The sequence below is a fragment of the Lates calcarifer genome, linkage group LG6 (genome assembly GCF_001640805.2).
Source record: "Lates calcarifer isolate ASB-BC8 linkage group LG6, TLL_Latcal_v3, whole genome shotgun sequence".
NCBI lineage: Eukaryota > Metazoa > Chordata > Actinopteri > Centropomidae > Lates > Lates calcarifer.
Genome location: NC_066838.1, coordinates 2,511,101 through 2,534,975, shown reverse-complemented (window position 1 = coordinate 2,534,975; position 23,875 = coordinate 2,511,101). Strand labels below are relative to the sequence as shown.

At 40.6% G+C, this 23,875-nt stretch overlaps 4 protein-coding genes across 5 annotated transcripts in view; 3 read left to right on the top strand and 1 right to left on the bottom strand.

The window, feature by feature from the left end:
- Nucleotides 1-4,600: 4,600 nt before the first annotated feature.
- snrpg (small nuclear ribonucleoprotein polypeptide G) lies at nucleotides 4,601-6,529 on the top strand. Its single transcript, XM_018679373.2, has 4 exons — nucleotides 4,601-4,744; nucleotides 4,944-4,966; nucleotides 5,457-5,581; nucleotides 6,273-6,529. The coding sequence occupies exons 1-4, from the start codon at nucleotides 4,713-4,715 to the stop codon at nucleotides 6,321-6,323; spliced, it is 231 nt and encodes a 76-aa protein (XP_018534889.1). The 5' UTR covers nucleotides 4,601-4,712; the 3' UTR covers nucleotides 6,324-6,529.
- A 761-nt stretch (nucleotides 6,530-7,290) lies between these two features.
- On the top strand, nucleotides 7,291-15,063 carry LOC108885156 (pyridoxal phosphate homeostasis protein-like). The gene is made up of 8 exons (XM_018679362.2): nucleotides 7,291-7,450; nucleotides 8,085-8,192; nucleotides 8,309-8,344; nucleotides 8,437-8,512; nucleotides 8,617-8,757; nucleotides 8,875-9,017; nucleotides 12,458-12,556; nucleotides 13,832-15,063. Exons 1-8 carry the CDS (start codon nucleotides 7,361-7,363, stop codon nucleotides 14,021-14,023), a joined length of 885 nt encoding a protein of 294 aa, XP_018534878.1. The 5' UTR covers nucleotides 7,291-7,360; the 3' UTR covers nucleotides 14,024-15,063.
- Nucleotides 15,064-15,531: 468 nt separating this feature from the next.
- tmed4 (transmembrane p24 trafficking protein 4) overlaps nucleotides 15,532-23,875 on the bottom strand; it is a 56,781-nt gene continuing 48,437 nt past the window's right edge. For both annotated transcript variants that reach the window (XM_051071020.1, XM_051071021.1), the window contains exon 5: nucleotides 15,532-17,214. In XM_051071020.1, coding sequence (XP_050926977.1) covers nucleotides 17,065-17,214 — 150 coding nt within the window. In that variant the 3' untranslated portion in view covers nucleotides 15,532-17,064. The remainder of the gene's footprint in view (nucleotides 17,215-23,875) is intronic.
- Nucleotides 22,280-23,875, top strand: part of ikbkg (inhibitor of nuclear factor kappa B kinase regulatory subunit gamma) — a 61,838-nt gene continuing 60,242 nt past the window's right edge. Inside the window, 1 exon segment of the mRNA XM_051071019.1 lies at nucleotides 22,280-22,303. The gene's annotated coding sequence lies outside the window, so the exon portion shown is untranslated.

The following is a 23,875-nucleotide window of genomic DNA, read 5'->3' as shown; positions in this document are numbered from 1 at the left end:
TGTGTGTGTTGTGTGCCACAACAAATGAACTCACTCTGACAGCAGCAAAGGTGTAATTCAGCACAACTGGGTTCAGCTGAGCAAGTGACGTATCGGAAGTGACCCTGACAGCTCAGTGAAGTACCCCCCACCCCCTTCACACACACACAAACTTCGGTTTCACTTTTGCAGCTATGTCAGTGTGGTTTGTGGTAACGAGCCCAATTTTTAACACAACAGACCGTCTGGATTTAACCAGCTGGCGGTATACTCGTCGCACCGTGTTTGTCTGAGTGCCGAGGTAAGCTGTTTTAGCCTAGGAAAATGAGCATTTCTAACCTGTTAGCGCAGCTAGCTACAAGCTAACGTTAGTCAAACACGAAGCCTGTCTGTGGTCCCTTTGGTCACGGGGTACCGTTAGTAAGCTCTCTGCCATGTAGCTTTGACTTCTCACTAAATGCACCTCTAGCAGTTCAGTTATTATTTAACTGAGTGCCTGAAAAAAATGAAACCCAGCTACCAGTAATCGATAATATTTGCAAGACCGAGCAGCAAGCTAACAAGAAGGCACACTTCTCGTTTCCCTAACAAACTTGACGAGCTGCTGACTACAGTGTCAGGCTACAGCAGCTTGGTACTATTTAAATATATATTTAACAAAACACTGCGGAGTGTGATAACCTTTTATTTGTGTAATTTCCAAGCTAATCTAAGCTAAAGTTCTGCTGTGTGCACTTCAGTGGAAGAGAAGCTTGTTGGAAGTGGAGAATGGATGGAGTCAGCTGGAGCACCACAAGGGCCCCGGAGTCGTTCAGCCGCTCCAGGACGGCAGCAGACACTCTGTCCAGGCTCGCCAACTTCATCGCACGGGCTGACACCAAACCGCACACACGAGAACAGAGGCAGCGACCTTCCCACCTGCCCTCATATGTTTGTCCAGAATGTGGTAAGAGCTTCGCTTATGCAGCAGATCTGTTGCACCATCAAGAACTGAAACACATGCTGCCCAAGCCTCACCGGTGTCCCTCTTGTGGACAGGAGTTCTCTCTGAGGTCATCTTTACAGCTACATAAGTGCAATCGTGATTCTTCCCCATGTGAAGTTTGTCATAGAGAGTCACAGCTTGGTTCTCCATGCCCTGCATGTAAGACCCATACGTCTGATCCAGGCAGGCCACAGGACAAGTCACTTCACTGCCAGTCTCACCTCATGGACAGTAGCCCCTACGCATGTGCACCGTGTGGGAGAGGCTTCAGTCAAAAGCAGGCTCTGCTGCACCATCAGCAGGCTGGTTGTAGTGAACCACCATCCCCATTGGATATAGTTGATGCCAGCAGCCTTCTAGATGATTCTCCTCCAATTTCTGAGGGAGACTCGACCCGCTCTGATTCTTCAGACACCCCAGGGCCCAGCAGCAGGGCTGTCAGCGCATGCCATATCTGTTCACGAACCTTCCGCACAGAGGCTGGACTGCAACGCCATAAACAGACCAACCATGCTGAGGAGCGACTCATGGCTCCACAGGAACAAAAGACCAAAGGAGAATGTACTGTGGGAGAAACAAAGAAAGGAGGGATTATTAATGTGAATGAGGATCCAAATACAAGGCAAAAATCCAAAAAGAAGCTTCTGAACTGTCGCTCTTGCGACATGGTTTTCAGGAGCACCTCTAAGCTTTATGTGCACAGAAAAGAGAAGCACAGCAGAGAGAAAAGTACTAGAAGAGAACCAAGGCCAGTCATCAAAAAGCGCCGAAGAGGAGACACGTATCCATGTCAGGTCTGCGGCAAAGTCTTCTTCCATCATTTGTCACTTCGGGCACATTGCAGACAGCACACAGCTTCTAACTTCATCACGATCAAAAACAAAAGCCAGTCTGTAGGATGTACCACCAAAGATGACAAGTTATCAGAAAATAGACCAAATAATTCAAAAACCAGCCTAGCAGATAATAAGACTGTTAGGGCTGGGCCAGGGAGGCCCAGGAAAGTGGCCAGATTAGAGAGTAAGGTGACTGATTCAGGAAGATACAAGGAAGTGCCTGAAGTAGAAGAGGAGGAGGAAGACGAAGAGGAGGAGAGAGAGTTTCCATGCCCCTCCTGTGCAGAGGTTTTCTCTCTGCAGTCACAGCTGAGGGAGCATGTGGAGCTCCATCAGTCCTCCGTGAAGAGGAGGCAGTGCAGCGTGTGCACAAACGAGATGGATACCTGTAAATGGCCGGGCTCAAAGAGGCAGAGGCTCTACCACTGTGTGCCCTGTCAGCAGGGTTTCTCAGCACTGGACTCTTTCCTAGAACACTGTCAGGAGCACCTGAGAGTCAGGGTGGAGGAGGACAGCATCACAGAGGGCTACACACAGCAGGCCAGCAAAGCCTGAGATTCAGTTTGAATGTCGTCAGCGATTGCCTTTTTACCTTGAAGGGTTAGAGAGAGGAGAGTGATGAAGTCTCTGTGAAATTCTTGTTGATTAACCAGTTCATTCAATGAGCATTCAGAACATCATGTTTATATTTACGCTGTTGGTTTAATTGGTTTAAATTATCCATAACAACATATCATTGGTTAAAGAAAATGGATTGTTAAAGGACCATACCAGAGTTTTTGCATGTTTTATTTGGCCCCTTTTGTATCAGTCACACATACTTTATTGCCAGCCATTTTTTAAAGCTTACCATAATTCTTTTTAGATTTTCAAATGTTTCCTGCATCCTAGATGGCCACTTGATTTTTTTTTTCTCTGTACAGTATGTAAATCATTTGTGTGAAATCCATCACAGTGACCATTTAGTTAGTTAATGTTTAATGTTATCACTGCATGTTAATATATTCAAAAACCTAACATCTTAGTGTGTTAATGTGTTACTTATGGGACAGTCCACCATTTCAGATTTGTGAAATCTGCAGACCAGGGTTGCATTCACAAGTTGCTATTGTAAATTTGAACAAGGCAAGAAGCTTAATGTGGACACTCTTTATTGATTGTACTATGATTTAATATTACAACATGAAAATAACACAAGTTTGACTAATCATAAAGCCACCGTGTTCACTGTGATGGTCTAGGCTGTCGGCAAATTGTTTTTCATTCTTTAAAAAGTACACTATACACTGAAACCTGTGGCAGCCTGACAAGTTGAAAAACAAAACATGCAAAAACATCAGTATGCTTCTTTAATAGAGCCTGGCGTAACCATTCATATTTTACCATCAATGATAATCCAATATTTTGTACAGGTCAGCAGCTCGTTTCCCAAAAACATCTTAAAGCTGAAATGATCTTGAGCTGCACCCTTACAGTGAGACTAGGAACTGGGCCTTGAGGTGCTTTTTGGGAAACAACATGGTACGTTCCAACCAAAACACTGCCAGATATCTTGGTTGCTGCTTTACATCAGACAACTGGAGTGCTTTGGCTAAGTAAACTCACATATGTCTTAAAATTCTGGCAATACTCATTTGTCTTACAGTTCTGGTAGTAATTAGTCACAGTTTAGCGAGAACTCTGGTGTGTCACTTGTTGGATTGTCACTGTTGTGTGTTGGACCTGGGTATTTGCATTGTATTTGCAGAACTGCTTGGAGCACTACATGAAAGTCTAGTGCTTTGATCAAGGCTGCAACGTATTTGCTTCACCATGGCTGTCATGGATAATTATACCTAATACAATGCCTTTCATTATGGCCTGTGTTTTTTAGCTGGCTTAAACTCTGGTGATATTACCTAGCTATGCAAATAGATAGACTGACAACAGCCTTTTAGTGTGTCTGTGATGGGCGATGAATGTGCTTTGGTGAATGAACTAGGATCAACGTGAGTTTTCTCTTGTTTTTTCTAAAGGATTTTCAGCTACTGTTTTCAAAGTGCTACTGTGAAATATAGAAAATGACTTATTAGATTTTGAATCTGCCACATTTTCAAGGTCTTTTGTAAATTAGTTTATGCATCTTTATAGATAACATTATCAAACCCTAACAGTCCTCAAGGAAGGTTTTGTGTTCTTTCTACTGATGTTGTGAATAAAGTCATGTTTTTCATACTGGTAAACTGGGTAGTCAGTAAGCTCCTGAGCACTTTATATGAAAAGGCTTTCCCTGCAAAGTGTCCAATCTGAACAGTTGACCACATTCTTTACATTTGTTTGATTGCTACTTATGCTAATATGTTTAAAACTCCACATATTCTAGCAGAATGACTAGAAGTGGGACACCAGTAGTGGTTATACAACATCAAACTTCTGTGTAAAGAGATTTCCCTCCATATTTAAAGTACAATGATTATGAAGCAGATTTCAGCTTTCGATGCTATGAGCAGCTCTCATCAAATCTAATTTGTTTTGTATTAAAGATTAAATCTTGTCCTCTCACTGCCTGCCTCAAATATCTACAAAAAATAAAAAGCAAGTCATCTCCAATTTCCCAGAAAATGTCTGGGTAGATGATACTGCAATTTATCATTTTCTCCAGGTTTTCCTTCCTTTCGTTCCTCTTATTTTTACGATTAGAAAAAACTTGGAACATGTGTACAAAACATAAGGCATGTTACATTTTTGCATCAAGAAAAACCTCAAACGACCTCCTCCTCGCCTCATGGTGGCGCTGAACAGGTTTAACAACAAACCGTCCATGGTGGAAGTCCGTCGTTGAACTTCCGGTCCCTCGGCGCACGCTTTCCTTCCGCGGTTTTGTGAAACGAAAATCATACGAGTAACTAACGGCTTATAGAAAATAAAGAAGTATGAGTAAAGCACATCCACCCGAGCTGAAGAAGTAAGTTATCGAACGATTGTAAATAAACGCGTGCTCTTTGATTTGAACATGATATGTTTTCTTATTGAAACTGTACCTGCACAGCGGCCCCGCTGCATTGTTTGCGATAGAAACAAGCTAACGTTAGCTAGCCGAACTGAAGCAGGTCTGTATCATATGTAAGCGTATTTAATGAAAGTTAATGTTATTTGTCTTCCAGGTTCATGGACAAAAAGCTTTCATGTGAGTATAGCTTCACAGCACCCAAAGGAAACTTGAACCCGGTCTGTCCCTCCCGGAGTGTTTCATGTGTGATTTCTGAGGAGTTGGTCAACTTTGAAACGTTAGCTTCATGCTAATAGTGAAGAATGGTTGTTATTATTCACCCCCACCCAAGGGGTTTTATGCCACTGGTAGTCCCGAACCCAAAGAGACTGGGTTTAGTCGTAGCTGTCTAAAAAGGCATCAAACCCTCACATTTTAGAAGATAGAACCAATGGATGTTTGACATTTTGTTTGCTTGAAAAATGATTAACATGAATACTAAGTCATTAAAACATTTTATGATAAATTGACTAATAAACAATTCAGTATGAAAAGTCAGTATGTGAGCTTAAAACCACTTGGTATAGACTCCAGTGAGTTGTTAAGAGTCATATATCCTTAGGTTCACCACAAAGTGCTATAGACTAACTGACATGAAAGATTTATTATTATTTTTTCTGCTCTTTAGTAAAGTTGAATGGAGGCAGACACGTGCAGGGCATTCTGCGGGGGTTTGACCCATTTATGAACCTGGTGGTGGATGACTGTCTGGAGATGGGCCCTGGAGGACAACAGAACACCATCGGCATGGTGGTTAGTACCTTTCCAGCCTTGCCTATCTTTATGCCAGTGACTCTTTAGTTCTGACACTGAGGTCAGCAGAATAGATATATCCACTGAACTCCCAACACCAATCAACTGTCATCTGTCCTCTCTCTTTCTTAATAGCAAAGATCATTGTTTAAAACAGTCAGGTAGCAGCTTCTTATTATAACTAATGCTGCCTGTCACTGTCACCAATCAAAGTGACAAACATATCAGCTGTGGTTAATTAATGTTAATCTGGTGACTAAGTAGATGACTGGCCAAAATTTGTCAGGTTTGTGTTTTCTCTTTAAGTCAGTGTCTGTGCTCATCAAGATAGTTTGTGTGGGAGGAAAAAACCCATGTGTAACATTACTGCACTACAGAGAGTGGGCTGTATTTATTGTCTCAATAAGTCCAACAGAGTGAGGCATCTTCTCTGTAGTGATGATTGCAGCATGTCACGTTTAGTTGCATTCTTCCAGTTAACTTTTAAAAACGTATTTAATCAATGTATATATTGGATATTGGATTATGGATTGAAATCTGTATTGGTATGGACAGACAAACAGTATCAGGATTAGGACACCCCTACATGTGCAGGACAGCTCTATTCTAACTAATTTGAAATTTTGGAAACCTTTAGGAAATGTGTGTAAATGCATTGTATTAACTCTTACTTCATCTTATCTTCTCATAGGTCATCAGGGGAAACAGCATTATCATGTTGGAGGCTTTGGAGAGAGTATAAGAGAGGAGGGGGCAGCTACAGATGGAGAAGAGAATGATCCACACATTTTTACATCCTGTTATCCCTTTTAGTTATTTGTTCCTTTGAAAGAGGCAATGCCAGCTTTGTGTCTTTGTTGTAAGATGTCTGATTTCCAATGACAGGGATGTTTTTTTCTTTTCATTTTGAATTGTGTAATCTTGTGAATAAATACATTTTTCTTCTTATTTTGAGTTTGTGCATTCAGTGTTCAGTGTACAGTGTATTACCACCAGCGCACGCTATTGCCTGAAGGCATTACAGAGATGATGATGATGAATATTTCTGCACTCTGAAGGTCAGGGTCATCTCTGGAACTGCAGCTCTGCAGCTGATAGGGAAGTGCATAAACTTTAATGCTTCCTTTTAAGATACTCTGAGGCACATTCTGCGTGATGTTTTATATATTATGTTTATGTAAAATGCTATTACAGCTATGTGCTCATAGACAGGTTTGCAGGACAGACAGCATGAGCAGAGAGTAAAGGGTAAAAATAATGTTTGCTAGTCTGGGTAACAAAATGTGGGTGAAATTGACCTCATAACTTTTAAGCTGTTTTACATCTTAAGCAGAACTATAGAGAATCAGAGGGAGGGTTGTTAACAGGGATGGACTGTCATTAAGGGGAAGTGGAGCACACCATTTATATCAAGCGTGGGGTAAACGACAGAAACACCTCTATTAGCAATACAGTTCAATATCACCACAAACTGCATCCTCCAACTGCATCCTCCTCTTTAATGCTGTTTCAGTAAACAGTGAACATTGCAACCTTCATTAAGGATGATTTATTGCAGAACTGCATTAGTTTTAGGCAGATGTTCTCCATAAACAACTGAATGTATATTTCACTCGAGTAGTGTACGGCCTCGTTTTTTAAGACTAAAACACAGCGACAGGATCAATAGAGGGCGCTGTCTCATCGGTGCACTTCCTCAGGAGGACTTTTATTTTGAAAGCCGATTGTCGTCATCACAGACACGTTTCTTTACGTTCTATGTCGTAGACGTTTGACGGTATGTGGAAAGTAGCAATGTCGGAGGAGGTTGGGAAGGCTTTGCAGTCGGTAGTGGAGCGGGTGAACCAGGCGGCGGCACGGCGGCCCAAGGTAACTTGCAGCCCGGGAGGCTCCGCTCGGCAGCACCGCTGCCGTCGCTCCACACTCGGGGTCCAAAAAAGGGGTGCTGCGGCAGCACGACTCGTTATGTAAGGCTGCCAAACACCTCAACCTTTGGATGGGAGACAGTCGTGCTTGTGGCAGCACTTTCATAACACCATGCACGTTCTATTACTGGCAACATTATACGCGTGGGCGAAGGATGATAATTGTTTCAGACTGTATCTGCATGCACGTTGGTGTGCCTGTAAGCTACTTTTGGCACGATTTCATTCATTTGCGTTCGTTTGTAGGTTATTCATTTAACACGACCACGCTTTGACCAGCCCCTCCTCACACCACTCTGTGTGGAAGATGTCCACGCGTGAAGATGTCACTATCATGTGGTCTTCGCTTATAAAAATGGTATCTAGGTCAGAGCATGTAGGAATGTACAGCATCCTATAGTATTTAGACTTCCCTCAGTGGCTTGTCACCAAACATCAGCTTCATCATTGTTTTGCAAGATCCTGACGAGGCTGACTCACTGTTCTGCTTGAGCCAAAAGACCTCAGCTACCACACTGAGCCTCTCCACTGATACATTCACTGATACGGATGAAAAATGAGCCTTTGTCCTTCCTCAGACACTACCAGCAGTGCCGCCCCGCCTCGTAGCTGTCAGCAAGACAAAACCCCCAGAGATGGTTGTGGAGGCCTACAGACAAGGGCAGCGTAACTTTGGAGAAAATTACGTGAGTATGAAACACTGCTGGTCTGCATCACTCCCAACTTTCCAAATGTCACCGCCTGAGAGGAATAAAGCTGAGACATAATGTAGAGATTGACCTCATCCTGTGTCTCCTGCCAGGTTAATGAACTCGTGGACAAAGCTTCAGATCCTCTGGTGAGTTTGTATGTTTTATAAGGTAAAACAAACTTTCTCCCAACTGCAGTCTGTCATATAGTGTTACAGTTTGTTTTTTTTCCCTCATCCAGATTTTAGAATCTTGTCCAGAAATCAAGTGGCACTTCATCGGCCACCTACAGAAGAATAATGTCAACAAACTTTTGGGTAAGTGTCTGTCAGCTCTCCTGCCCTCACCTGTTGAAGCTGCAGCTGTGAAGCTGTGCAACTGTTCATAAGTCTTGTTCTGAGTCTTGTCTCCCTGCTCTCAGGTGTGCCAAACCTGTTCCTTGTGGAGACGGTTGACTCAGCGAAACTGGCTGACAGGGTGAACAGCTCATGGCAGCGGATCAGGGGAGCCAGCACACAGAGGTTAAAGGTCATGGTGCAGATCAACACCAGTGGAGAGCAGAGTTAGTGTTGACTTCATTGCTTTTTTTTTTGTTGTTTTCATTCTGTAAGCTGATCACAAACACACTGTATGCACTGAGTCAGTTATTCACAAACAGTATGTCACATGCTTGTTGCAGGTAAACATGGCCTGCCACCAGAGGAGACGGTGAACACAGTAAAACACATTGTTTCCCAGTGCTCCGCCCTGCACTTCTCAGGACTCATGACCATTGGGCGCTATGGCTACAACCTCACCCTGGGCCCCAACCCGGACTTTCAAGTATAAAAGACACATTTTTTCTCCAACCCTTACATATTCTTATTTTGTTTATTAATACAAACTCACATGTACTAACCCTAAATTAATACATCTGTTCTTTCAGTCCCGTCTGTCAGCTCAGAGCAGATCGTTCTTAAACATGACAATCATGTACCAAAAAAATACCTGAAGCTTCAGGGCTTAAAACGCTACAAGCACTCTGACATCTGGTGGTTTACAAAACCTATGGAGCCTTTTGAGGCTTGGGCTGCAGCACTACAGCACCTCACTTATTTAAATATCTTTAGGCACTGCAGGTTATTATTAAATCTGTAATGCTGTATTAAATGTAGACAATATTGTGCAATATCCCACAGGAAAATGCACGCATAAGTTACCTTATTCTAGTCTAAATTACCATATTTCTCAGGTACTCTCTTTTCCTCTTATCCACCAATATAGTAATAGACCAAAACTTTCCAAATTGTCAAACTGAATTAAGCACTTTGTGAGGCACCAGTGACATTTGAGGATTCAGACGTCATCACTCTTGTGGTATTTCCCATTTCCTACAGGCTTGGACAAGCATTTGAGTTTCAGCATCATCTGCTTGTCTCTAACTAAAATTACATTAAAGTATAAAAGTACCTTTCTGAAAAAAACAGCTAATTCAAACCTTTTCCTCCAACTGAAACTAAAAGGAATTAAAGCTGCGAGCAGCGTTGAACGGGCCCTCGCACCCGGCGCCCGTCGGGGGAGCGGCGACCGCGGGACCCCGGCAACCGCGGGGTCAACGCAGGTCGCAGGGCACACGCTGGCGTAACAGTTCACACTTCCGAGATGTAAAAATTTAAAATAAAAGCTTTTATGCTAATTATTTTCTGTGATAATATTTTTCAGAGCTCATCATCTGTGACAGCTCATGGCTCTCCTGACTGTAACCTCTCTGTGGCAGCTTCTCACAGACTCAATCAACTCCTCTTCCCCTCCCCCCTCAAACACAAACACAAACACACACACACACACAGATACCCCCTCCCAAAAGGAGATAAAACTCAGTTTTAACTTGAGTTTACAAGCTTTGAGCTTTGAGCAAAAGCATTTTTTTGCAAGTTCTGTTATTGGGTGCATATATAAATCATTTATGCTTAAACAAGGGTTATAATGAAGTTATTTGAACAGTGAATATCTCATCTGCCTAAAGTCAGGGCGAAGCCACTAACCAGCTGTAGGGATGGGTATCATTAGGATTTTATCTTTATCCATACAGACTCCTATCAGTCCAGCTCAGACTGTTACTGGTTTAAGAGAGTGAAGTTTATAGCAATTTGCCAAATTTGGAGATTAGTGACAAACTAACCAGTTAGACTACATACAGACAAGCTTTCATTTTAGCTGTTAGTAACAGTTTGCCATGAGCTTAACCAGCGTGCTGTGCTTCGTGTTAAACATGTCATGAGACTGTGGACAACGCTGAAAATATTACTTTACTAACTACTGGCCGAACAGGCGCTTTTACAAAGAAAAGGTAAAGGCCAGCAGCTTTTACTTTTCAATGCACTTGTCGTCAACTTGAGTGGCTTATATTCAGCTGGTTCACCTCGACGCCGGTGGACCTAGTGCACTTTTCCTGTCGCCGTACACTGAGTAACACGAAAAAAATCAGCTGACCCCGTGTGAAATTTCCTAACTGATCAAAACCAAACTGTAAAGACAGCATCAATCCACGCTCAGCTTTGGTCAAGGGGAGACATATGGTAAGATTACATGAATTCATGTAATCTTCTTTGAGGCTACAATTTCAGACTTAACTAAGTCATTCACTAGTGTCTTGGCAGCGTTTATGGGTTCTTTAGACAGGTCTCTCACTGGTTTTCTTTCCAGGGTCATTGAAATCTTTGGCTTCCTACCTCTGCCAGGCTTGTTCTGCACAGTGTGGCTCTCCTTGAATTTCTCGGTGACGTTTCTCATTTGAGTTCTTGACGCTTGGAAATACTGTTATAACTTTGTATATCCTTCTCCTGCTTCCTGAGCATCGACAATTCTTCAAGTCTACAGTGATTTCCTTAGTTTTTGGCATGATGCTTTCTCAAGTGACAGCTCAAATCTTAACTGAAGTTTTTATACCGCGTGTAAAGCAGCTCTTGGCTCTCCTGACTGTAACCTCTCTGTGGCAGCTTCTCACAGACTCAATCAACTCCTCTTCCCCTCCCCCCTCAAACACAAACACAAACACACACACACACACACACACACACACACACAGAGACCCCCTTCCAAAAACCCATCAAAGAGTAATACAATGGCTCCATCTATAGGATAAAGTAGAGAGTCGCAACAGGAAGTTACCCCAAAATCTGAGGTTTCAAACAGGAAGTTGGGTTTCTGAACTTTGACGGGCCAGAACCGGCACACGCTTCGACCAAAACTCACAATTTTCGGAGCCAGTCTTCCAAAAAATCCTCAAGGAGGGGCTGACAACATTTGAAGTGAATCTGGTCACCCGTCTAGAAACTGGACATCACACTATAAAATATGTCATTTCCTGCTATAAATAGGTGGCGCTACAACAATTGTATGAATATTGACATATGGATGTGTGCAGATAGGTACCATTAACAATCCTGTAAAGTTTGATGCAGTTTGGACAAAGTATGGCCGAAATATAGCAAATATAAAGCAACTTCCTGTTTCGTTGCGAGTAATCGAACTTTGAGGGGCCATAACTTCCACGCCCTTCAATGAAAAGTCCGAAACTTTTGCAATTTAACTTCGTCTATGTCTTAAGAACAAATTATCAAATTTTGAAGTCAATCGGATAATGCGTCTAGGACTAGTTCGCGTTCAAGCGACCCCTGGAAATGGCCAAAAACACACAATTTTTTCACCTTCCGGTCAAAATAAAAATACTTTCTGTTGGGTTTAGAATATGGCTCCAAGAGACTTTTTGGTGCGTCATGGGATGTTACATATGTGTGCAGATTTTCAGATTTTTAGGCGCAACGGGCTTGAGGGGCTGTTCCGTTTAAAAATGTAGGTGGCGCTACCGAGGCCATTTTGCCACACCCATGCTCAAGACCCCTAAATTCTTAAATTTTTCGCCGTGCCTGACGCGTCTGCAAATTTTCAGGAGTTTTGACGCATGTTAAGGCCTTCAAAAAGGCGATCAAAGAGGCGGAAAAAGAAGAAAAAAAATAATAATAATAATAATAATAATAAACCGACCGAAAACAAGAGGGTCCTTGCAACTCGTTGCATGGCCCCGTTGGGCCCACGCAACTCGTTGCTCGGGCCCTAATTATTCTCTAGCAAGAAAAGAAAAATCATCGCAAAAAAAAGTGTGTGTATCTCAACTAGAGGTAGCCAGATAAATCCACCAAGCCAATATCAGCTTATTGCAGATACATATGTAACGATGAATGGTCACACTTGACCAAATCAACAAAGTGTCCTTGTTGCAGATGCTGCTGAGTCGGAGGCAGGAGGTGTGTGACAGTCTGAAGCTGCCTCTGGAGGAGGTAGAGCTCAGCATGGGTATGTCCACAGATTTTGAACATGCGGTGAGTATGTGTCATTTTTGCCTTTACGAATGTTTTATATCCTATGCAGAACATTATTGATGCCCTAGAATCATTAGACGAGATACCTTAGATATTTTATTCAAATTCTGTTTACATTGTGTGCTCTCTCTCTCTCTAAAGATCCTACCACTGATGATGTATCACCTGACCTATATTGTTGTGCAATTCCTACTTTAATTTTAAAAAAGCCCCCCCCCCCTTCTTTCTCAAATATTGAAGCAAATATCAGTAGGAATACAGAATAATAAATATCATAAGCAACTGAATTCTTGTTTGTGAACTGTAACCAGTATTGAATATTTGGAATTTAAAGACCGTCTATCTGAATTTTTTTATTTGAATTCCCCTCTGGGTCTGGGGATCCACAAATTCAGATAAAACATTCGAATGTCCACATTCAGAAATCTATAAACACCCTGTCAGTGGCTCTCAGCTCCAAGCCCACTGGGTCCAGTTTCCTAAAACAGGTGGACACTGGTTTTTAGCAGATATTACTCAATGGTGCATTATTTTGTTTGGGACTGGAGCTTTAGTGTGTATGTGGGGCAGCAGGACAGAGAGGTAGCAGAGAGATAACATCTAGTCAGAATTTTCTGTTTTGTATTTTGGTGTCAGAACTTCAACAATCCAATTCAACAGATTTTCTGACTTGACCTGAATTTTCATCAGTTTGAGTGGATTAAATAAATTATTTTTGATCCTGGACATTTGAATTTTCTATCTGAATTGAATTCTTTTTTAATCTGAGTTTGTGAACCCTAAAAGTACTTAAAAGTGGGAACTCCATCAATGTTAGTAATCAAAGTCTGTATAGGTCTTGAAGAGTACTACTGTATATATAAAAGAAATTGTGCAAAATCTTTTGTGGCTTTTGAAAGAGCTGTGTCAAGTCTGCTGCAGTTCCTCAAGTCAAGTTTAAAAATGAAAAAAAAAAAAGAAAAAGTCTGGGGAGTGGAGTTGAAAAGCAGTGATCTTATCAGACCTCTGTAGCCCACTCCCCAGGCTACAACCTTGCTGGAAATGTATTAGTTTTTACATTTCAACCAAGTTAAATTTCAAAATTAGGTATTCAGTTGCTGATCTGAATATTTGATTCCATAACAAAGAGCCTACAGCATGAACTTTATGTGATGAATGCATCTAAGCCATCATACTCTTAATTATACGGTGCACATGCTGCTAAATACAGACTCTAGCTGTCTGTGTTAACTGAATTTTTCTATGCTTACATGTGCACTCTCCCATATGTTTAAGATCGAGGTGGGCTCCACCAACGTGCGAGTGGGTAGCATCATATTCGGCAACAGGGAGTATCCCAACAGTGCGGCAAACACTCCAAATCCCAGTCCAGTGCCCAGCCCAGCTCCCAGCCCAGAGAAAACATCCAAGGTGGTGTCTGAAGAGGCTGCCAAGAAGATGCAGCACCTCACTGTGTCCGAACACTAAGACAAGCTTCTCAAGTGAAATACCTTTAAAAAAAAAATTTAAAAAATATTCTTCACATGCAGAATGAAGGGAGCAGTGAAGCAGATCATTTCCACACACCCATGTGGAGTTAGGATTGCAAAGTTCTTGCATAATTTTAAAGTGTATTTGCCTAATCACCGTCACTTTTTTGTGTGCCCTTCTTGCTCTTTCAAGCACTAAAAAGTGGCATTCGCTACAGAACTAGTTAAACCGTTTTTTAAAAGTAGTGTGTTACTAACCTTTAGTGCTCTGACTTCCTCTTCGTGGAAATCTCTCCTTCAAGATTACTGGATACACCACAGAGGTACAACCACTGAAAACATGATGACAAATGGAAAATGATTTCTCATGAGTTATGAGATGTGTTTGGAATTGTTGTGCTGGTGTGATATTTTCTACCTTTCCAACCCAACATGTGACAGTGCTGAAATGTACTTGACTGTGTAGTGTTCAGAGATCAGGAGTACCAGACAGTACAATGTACCGTTTTTGTTGTACAGATGAAACAAAGACTTGATTTAATAAATCATTTATCCCTTTATAATGACACATAGTATTGTGCGTTTGATATTGTTTCGTACGGTGTGCCAAACATGTCAAATCTCTATTCTTGATATTAACAAATTCAAGAGTAAACCTGAGGAACCTGTTTTGTTTTTGTGTAACAGTGTTGTGTTTGTGCTATGATGTGGTACATTGTTGGAGATGAGAGCGTTGCACCCTAACCTATGCAAAGTGGTGATCTTGTTTCAACATGTTCTCAAGTAGATTTTTACACTGCAGCTGTGATGGTGTCGCAGTGGTTTCTTCAAAGATGTCACATGGTTAGTGTGTTTTCCTGTCTCCATGAGAAGTACGATCATTGTCAATGACTTTTAAAAAAAAAAAAAAAAAAAAAAAAAAAAAAGCTCAGTCAACTTGTGGTTAAATGTGGTTGCTGTCCAAACAAGGCCTTTGAGCATTGTTCAGTTTGGAATCTGGCTCTGAGGGAAGCCAAGCAATAAATTTTACTGTTAAAAGATCAGCCTTTTGCTGTGTATTTCTTCTAATTAAAAGATAACTGTCATATTTTTGAACCTGAGTCTTTTCATTTGATGCATTTGGTGCAGTATTGAGCAAGAACAGTGTACCCAGCAACCACTAACAGCTGCTGCAGTGTAATCCAATAGGGCTACTGTCCGTATTAAAATACGTACAAGTGTTTTTGCTGCTGAGAGGCTCAGATTATTCCAAGTGTCTTGACAACATTATGGACAGGACTGCAAAGATAGAGCTTCTTTAGTTAAGAGTGAGACCCTTTTTTAAACCAGAAACATCACTGTACAAACAGGTGGCTGGAATACAGCAGCCTCTATCTGTTGGTTTGTTTTTGTCTGGTACTTTTACCTATGTAAAGGATCGAAATACTTCTTCCACCACACACAGGTTCAAATATACCAGAGTTATCCTTTAAGAGAAAGTGGCACAGAGAAGATCTGAGTCAGTGGTTCGGCCAAAGTTTCTTTATTAAGCACATGGAGGTGGCATCCAGAACACAGTAAAAATTGGAAAACTTTAAGAGTGTTACTTAAACAACTTTAAAAAGAATTTAGTCCCCTAACATATTGCATCTCAAGAATTGGACTTAAATCGAAATTTTGCATGTAAAAAAATCAACTTTGTTAAAACTGGAACCCACTGACTCATTATGTTTCTTTCTAATGACAAGTTCTTCCTCATTAGGAATCTAAATTAGCAGAAGTTGCAAAAGTATTAAAATGCTGTCCAGCATTATTAACAGAAATAGCTCATAAAAATTACAACACGTTACTAAAGCTCAGCATTAAAACACAGGCTACAGCTGCTCAATAAATAGGTTCTGATGAAACAATAACAAAAACACAAAAACCTGGTAACACAACTAAAACAAACTCCAAGACCTGAAGATCATTCAATCCATGTAAAAGGCATTAGAAAGTGGACAGGACAGTCAGTAAGCTATACCTGTTATTTACAACATACAGAGGAATCCTGTTATTCATAGACAAGTATCACAAACTCTATCTACAGACCCAGCTCTGGTAAAATATACAGGAAACTGGACTCTAGCTAGAAACTATACATAGTCAGTAGAAGGATGGATGGTAACAATTCATTCTGACGCCCCATTTCACAGTTATAAGCAGCATATAAACGGTAAATAAAAAATGGTTTACAACACACTATCATGTAGTTGTAATCAGTCAGTTTAAGTGTTTCCCTTTTAAAGATTATTTAACGGTTTATTTATCAGTTACTAATGCTTCATGGGAGGTTAGATACACTGATAAACACTTCAAATGTCCTCCATGATACTTACAACTATGTTACAGGGTGTTAGAAATCATTTCTTATGTACTTCTTATAAATGCCAAATACATGGGTTTAAGTAAAATGTTATTAAATGTACACATAAGGAATCATGGCCTGTGTGTGTGACCACTTGGTGAACACAGCTGAAAGCATATGTTCAGGAAGTTACAAAATCTGGAAATAAAACACACAAACAATGACAAACCATGGCCTAAATAAAATCAGGTGTCGATAAATTAATTTGTTATTACTTGTAACAGCTTTAACATTCTCATAGTTACACATCTACTGCAGCAGTCATTCACTCCTCTATGACCATAAAACCAATCTCAGTTCACTAATGTCTCTGCTTCTGGTTGTACAGGGAGATAGAAAAATGACGTGTCCAGTGTTGTCAAGAAAACATGATAAACACAACAAGGAAGGCAATTGGAATGGTGTGCTATTGTGTTGCTGCTAATGGAAAAATAACAACAGCTCAAAACATTTACAAGAAAAAAACACATTGCCCAGGGTTGATAACAGCCTCTGTGAATTTGCTAGTATCGTTTATGGCTGATAATAAGACCACACGTCTCCTCCTGGATGTGTCTGTGGCTCTGTGGGTGGGCGTCTCTTTGTTCCGGTCAGTCAAGACTGTCTACTCATGTTATTGTTGTTTCCTGATGCTGCCATTGCTCAGGCAGACATTACACCAGTTTCTTGGCCTCAAAGAAGCTCTTGAGGTGCTTCATCTGCCAAATCCCGGTGACGATGAGGATGAGCGTCTGAGCGATGGACCACCAGAGAACGCGCTGGTTGGTGCTCTCGCTCGTCATGCGAAAGCGCTCCTCGCGATACTGTAAAACACATCACAGGATGAAGTCACTAGAGCTGTTAACGGCCTAAGCAGTAACTTTAACTACTAAAAAAACGTAAAGATGTCATCTAAACATGACATGGTATACATGTATTTTTACTGACCCTCTGGTAGTTTTGCTCCTTCTGGATCTGTTCCACTTGGTCCAGAAGCTGTCGGACTCGCAGCTGCAGTTCGGTGAGTTTGTCTTTAGCTGCAATTTCAGGGTAGTTGTTGGTATGTTCTCCGACCTGAATATCCAGATGCACTCTCTGCAACATTGGGACACAGACTGTTTGAAATCCACATGCTTGTATTCTGTACAAGTGCAGAGCAAGTGCTTACATGAATAAGACTTGATATTTTGGACTGACAAACAGAATTGATCGATCAACACATCCATAATAAAATAAACTGTTTCAAATCATTCTTGGTGTCTCATGTAGAACTGCAGATTAGAGTGTCTGACTGGTGTGCAACATTAGACTGCATTTTAAGAAAACGGGAAATGAAAAATCGCATCGGAGCAAATGAGATGTCCAATATCAGGTGAAACTAATGAATGTACATTCAAGTTAACTCTAAATGAATATGATCAGACTAAGTTATGTCTGGTTTAAGATCAGGATCACAGCAATTCACAATAAAGAAAACAGACCTGTAAAGATAAAACTGTGTAATGCTCACTGCCACAGAGCAGCATTTAATGCAAGAAAAGCCAGAAACCAGCATCATGAACAAAGCAAAAGAGCTGCAGACCTGTAGTGAATTCTTAGCTCAGTTTGTATGAGTAATGTGATTTATCTCTGTATGATAAATGTTAAAACCTCACCTCACTTCAGAGAAGATCAGAGTACCTACGCCTAAGAGCTCTTGCAGATTGACTAAAACATTTGTAATTGCTTATAATAGTGAAAAAAATAATGGTACTACGGGGAAATTATATAAGGCAACACTGGGGGAAAAAAGATATAAAAATGCCTGTGGAGTGGCTACAAGCCTGGTAAACTCAGTACTTCTATCAAGTCATTAACCTGTAGGGATTTTTGTTGCATAATCATTCTTATGCACAAATCCAAATTAACTGGAACTCACTCATTCTTGCTGGAGGGAGAGTAGCTCTGCACTGATGGACAATACCCACAAATTTTGTTATTGCTAATAATTAACACACTTGCACTTTATCTTTGTTGCACCTGGTAAGATGGGACAAATAACACTGTCATCATATTTACTGGGACATTAAATTCAATGAGTTGATGAAATTCCCAGCATTGCTTTCCCTAGTTTCAGCCTGAGCAAAGAGCTAATGAGCCAGAACAACTGGAAATACCAGAGTGAGCGTGAAGAGAGAACAAATCGCAAAAATGCAGTGCATTTAAAAGCACATATGTTCACTGTAGTATTTTGCAGATAATTGAAAATCTCATGTCAATTCTTTTTTAGTCTTCAGTGCAACCTGGGCCAAAATGTGATAAAACTGACATGTACTACAAGTCTAACTACTACTAAGTCTCAGTTTCAGTCAAAGTGATTTTAACACTGCTTTAGTCTGAGACAGACTTAAGCCTAAAACTAACCTGACCAAGACCAAGTTAGCCTGGAGAGATAGGTTTCCACGGTAACTCCAATTGTCAGACTTAAACAGACTTACTGAAGTCTGAAGTCTGATTTAATAGGTGCTCCTATTCTATGAAACAGACCTCAGTGTGTACAAATGAACATGCTGTCAAAGTTCCAGTGTCAATACGTAGAACATGGGTCAACACGGGTCCATTATTAACCAACGATTGAAGGAAAATAACTAGTCAACCAGTTAAAAATCAAAACAGTAACTATGTTCATACCAGTTTTCCACCTGCAAACAGAGCCATCTTGGTGGAGTTGGAGTGCAGACAGATCTGATGTTCTCCAGGAGTGTGGGAGGTGAAGGTGAACCGTCCGTCTGACCCATACTGACGAGAGAGGATAATCTGGGAGAGTTGGAAGAGAAAAATCTTTAGACTCTATTTTGTATGGGTGTGTTTTATTTACATTTATTACCTCCTCTATCCATACCTTTTGTATCTGGATCCTTGATCTCGACATGCATCCCAAGTCCAGGAGTGGATGGGAGGAAGGAACTGGTCTGTTTGTCCCACAGCTGAGTCCTGTACTTTCCTGTCAAACAGGTAAATGAACACAGACACATGGCATCAGGTCATCCAGTAGCTATTCAAAGGACAGCACCAAGTTTGCATCATTACTAATACCAATAGAATTAAAATTATAATGACAATATTATTAGTTTGAGACAGTAATACATAAAATGGGGTATTCAACATCATATCACCTACAGTGCTAGAAATATAAAAACACATAAAATATGAAGTACATAAAGTAAATCAAATGCAATTAAACATACACAGATGAAAAAAGAATGAAGAAAATGGCAGGTTTCAGTTTTAGTAATGTTGAAGCCAACTTTTCCAAGCATTCATGTGTGAAGCTTATCACAATCAGCTCAATATCTTTACATGTTAGAAAATCTCTGCTTTAAAGTGGAACCTCACAAGATAAATTATCCAGGCAGACATTGCAGACATATCTGTAGCTATATGTATATGTTGGTAACTAACTGTAGGTATATGGCAGGTAACTACTTTAGTACAGATATGCCAGTGGTAGGTCACACCAGTCCACCAGTGACAAAACATGTTCTATAACTACAAAATGAACCAATCAGAACATACTGTCTCACTTTATAACCTACATTAGCAGATTTTTTTTGGCCACTTGGGGGCAGGAACAAGCTCTAATCACAGCACTGACTTTTTTATCACCCTTACGAGGATGATATTGAGAACTTTTTAACAAACAGTTGCTTATTGACACATCAAGCAGACACAGATTAATATTAGCATTCATCTGGATGTGTGTCTCTGGGCTGGGGAATTGCAGAGTTGGTGATAGTTGTCTGACTGCTACAAGTGACACACAAGTCAGAAATTGTTAAAGATGAATGACAGCAGTATTCAGTGTTTGCATAAAAAAATAAAATGGATGTGATACAATGTTTGAAAACTGGTAGCACCATCATATACAGAATTCTAGATGACCTCTGACTATTTTCTGTTTATAGCCCTTGTTCAGATGCATGTAATGGTGGGAGTTATCTTTGACTGTATTGCGAAAGGTTAAAAGACAAACAGAATGCTCAATGTAGGAGGTGCTGATTCATATTTAGTTTCAGGTGGAAAATACTGCCTATTTACTGTGAGGTGTGAATCTCATTTTGCGAGTTCCTGATATCTACTATCATCGACAAGGAAACAGCTGTCGTGAAGGAAAGGTAAGTTAACGATAAAACTTTTTTTCAATGCACTTTTGATCACAGTCTCATTAAATGCAATGGCATAAATCAATCACTTAATTTGTGCGCCTTATGGTATTTATTACAATTATTAATCTGCATGTAAAGTTCAGGTGTAATGCTATCGCTCACCGAGAAAATCTCTGCGAAGTAAAACATTAACCAACCGTCACAAAAACTACAGAACATTTCAGTGTTTTGCATCTTAGGACTTGTAAGCAGCCTGAATACTATGAACTCGACGCCTTTCTGTCGGTACAACTGTCACATTCAGTGCAGCATATTTGCTGAGCCAGCTGTTAGCATGCATTGCTAGTTAGCTGTGTCCAGGTAACGACCCCACAGCAGCTTACCAATAACCATGGTCTCATCTGGAATTTCCTCAATGAAGCATTTTTCTCCGTCTCTCCTATGTGGAAATAGAGTGCGTGACTTGGATAAATCCAAGCTAATATTAAAAGAAGTCCAGCAGCAGGAGTAGAGAGCATCATGTAGCCTCTTTCACTTTGCGCACATCAGCACAGGAAGCTCCGTTGCTGCGGCTAACTGACGTCACCTCCCAATGCGAAAGAAGGAAGGGGGATTTCCTGATACTTTAGGATAATTTTCCCCTCAGTTTAGCGTTTCAGGCGACACTCACTCCCAGATTGGATACTCCCCACGTTAATCAAGAAGACACATCAGTTTATGACAGCCACTGTGATGAAAAAATCTTGTTAAGTAATCATAATGAGAAACTTCCTCATCTCAAAATAATGACTCATTATTATTTAAAAAACTTAATTTAAAAAATTAGTGTCTCAAAGTAGTGACTAGCATTTAAAGATAATGAGAAACTTTGTGACTTGGTAGTACTAAGTCATTATTTTGAGTAAGTTTCTCATCATAATGACTTGGTACAGTCTTTTTTTTTTTTTTTCAAATCACAGTAGTAGAAATGGACTTCCATAGAAGATTGGATCAGTGATTGGATTGAAAAAATATTAACTTACAGTCAACATTCAAGCTTTTTGAGGAGCTTTTAACTACACCCCATGTTCTCTGTTTGCTCAGCATTGTTTTCACTGATCAAAAATCAAATGAGAAAAATCTTCAGCAAACTCTAGATTAATATTGTATTATGTATGCTGGAGGGCTTGGATTTAGGATCAGAGAATTGAGTTGATATTTTAAAATAATCTATGACAAACATGTTGTTCAGCCTGACAACCAAACCTAAAAGGAGAATTCTACAATGCCATCCCTAAATATCAGGATCTGAGTATTCTTGAGCAATTGTGAAAATGATTTCTTAGACATGTTGTTACAGAGTATATTTGGTCTAACAAAGTGGATAATGGTTATATCTGCAGGCTGGGAGGAAGTTCTGCCTGAGATACTAAACTCGGGGTAAAATCGATCTATGCATTTCCTGAGCTAACAACAGTCGTCTCGGTTTTGACAGCTAACCTCATCCCATCCTAAAATCTTTCAGAGTTTTGGGATAGCGTAATGAAATTTAGCTATCCCGGGATATATACAGTTCGCTGAGGTAGATCCGAGTTTATGTCAATCAACGAGTATCTCAGATTAGCCTTCTACTGTTTTGCTGAATTATCCGAACTAGCTAGCTCTGAAGCTAAATCGCTATCTAGCATTAGTCAGCTCTCCAACGTTGGATAATAACGTTGTGCAGGTTGTATGTGACTGACAGCTTGGGTGCCTCTTATTGTGGAACAAAACTGAAAAAGAAGAAGGGGTAAGAGGAGTCTCGTACCTGTAATGTTGTAACGTTAGCTGTCAAATTAATTTATAATGTGTACTGAGGACAGATTTGTAACGTTAGCTGTATTAACGAGTTTGTCATGTTCTTTTTATTCTATGACCGTTTTGACACTGACGAGCTCTGGTTTACTTTTGTTTATGCTGTAAACACAAATGTAAAACAAGGCTTGTGTCTCAGTCGAGCTCTTTGCCTCATGGTACTGGGGATGACGTAATGTTTTCCTCCCCTACACAGTTACCTGTATGAAGGTTTACAGCATAAAGAAGAGTACTGACACCTCACCAGTGTGTCATTAGACAAAGCCTATCAGCAGGTCAGACGGCCTCCTCAGGCATAATAGGGATGAGGATTTTGACGAGGATTAAATTGAAAGTGAAAGTTGGTGTCTCAGGCCGCCTAACGGGATGAGGCGTGCTACGCCATGTGTCTGAATGTAATGATAAATGCAGGCATTGATATTTATGCAGTAAGTTTTTTAATGTCAATAACAATGAATGTAGATAACACTGTGCATGTGTTTGTACAGGGATGGTGCAGCCCCAACCCGATGGCCCAATGCAGTGGGACATGTCAGGAGAGGAGAGTGGAGGGGCCCTCAGGGTCCCACCAGAGCTGGCTGCCAATGAAGTGGTGACCAGGTTACTGGGTGATAACCAGCAGCTTAGAGGTAGGACATATTGGCATATTTTACAGAATTAAAGCAATATCCACTCAACTCAACGCACAGTCACCGGCATGTGATGCTAGAGCTTGGCATTATTGATGGTATCAAACAGGATATTTACAATGATGGTGGGGTGGTATTAACAGTTCATTCAAAAGATCGTTTTATGAAAGTATAATGAGAAAATAATGTGCATAATGTGGGCAGTGCAAATGTAGAGGTATTCATTGTTTATTAGCTCCTCTGCCCAATGCACTGTACTATTTACCTCTTAAACACACACTCACACCAATGGAAGCAAGCTACCATGTAAAACTATCAGTGGCAGCAACTTGGCTCAGTGTATTGCTCAAGTTTGATATATGGACACAAAAAACTTCTAAACATGCTAACTGAACAACCTGTTTCCAGCTCCTGATGCTGATGCTTACAAGCCTATGTAACTATTGTTAAATTGCTGTCACTGGAGCCACAAGTGGAAGTTATGTACAATCTATGCAAAAAATGTAGCGCAAATGCAGTGAGCACAAGTGGAGGAGAATCAAGAACTCAGCAGGCTGCTCTAGTAATGTCAGTCACACAGCAGTATCTCTCTAAAGTTTAAAATTGGCCATAAGAAGCTATTTTGAGCCATTCTGTGTCAAATCAGACAGAATCCAGGGAAGTGTTTGCAGCCTCAGATTTTGTTCGCAGTTTGTCTGTACAGTGTTTCAGTCCCTGAAACTAAAACCTGTAAAATATCATAATTTTTCAATTCCAGTGTTTACACTTTACCTGGTAAGCCATGTTTGAGCTTTAATGTCTTGAAACATATTATTCCCAACCTCATTAAAGATGGAAGACAAACATGTTCTCAGTATGACTGAACCATTAAAAGTTTG

Bases quoted from the DNA above. Each gene is read 5' to 3' on its own strand.
- LOC108885156 (XM_018679362.2), top strand. From the start codon at position 7,361: ATGTGGAAAGTAGCAATGTCGGAGGAGGTTGGGAAGGCTTTGCAGTCG. The intron at 8,193-8,308 runs GTGAGTATGAAA...GTCTCCTGCCAG, and splicing joins GTAACTTTGGAGAAAATTAC to GTTAATGAACTCGTGGACAA. The intron at 8,758-8,874 runs GTTAGTGTTGAC...TGCTTGTTGCAG, and splicing joins CAACACCAGTGGAGAGCAGA to GTAAACATGGCCTGCCACCA.
- snrpg (XM_018679373.2), top strand. From the start codon at position 4,713: ATGAGTAAAGCACATCCACCCGAGCTGAAGAA. The intron at 4,745-4,943 runs GTAAGTTATCGA...TTTGTCTTCCAG, and splicing joins CATCCACCCGAGCTGAAGAA to GTTCATGGACAAAAAGCTTT. The intron at 4,967-5,456 runs GTGAGTATAGCT...TCTGCTCTTTAG, and splicing joins CATGGACAAAAAGCTTTCAT to TAAAGTTGAATGGAGGCAGA.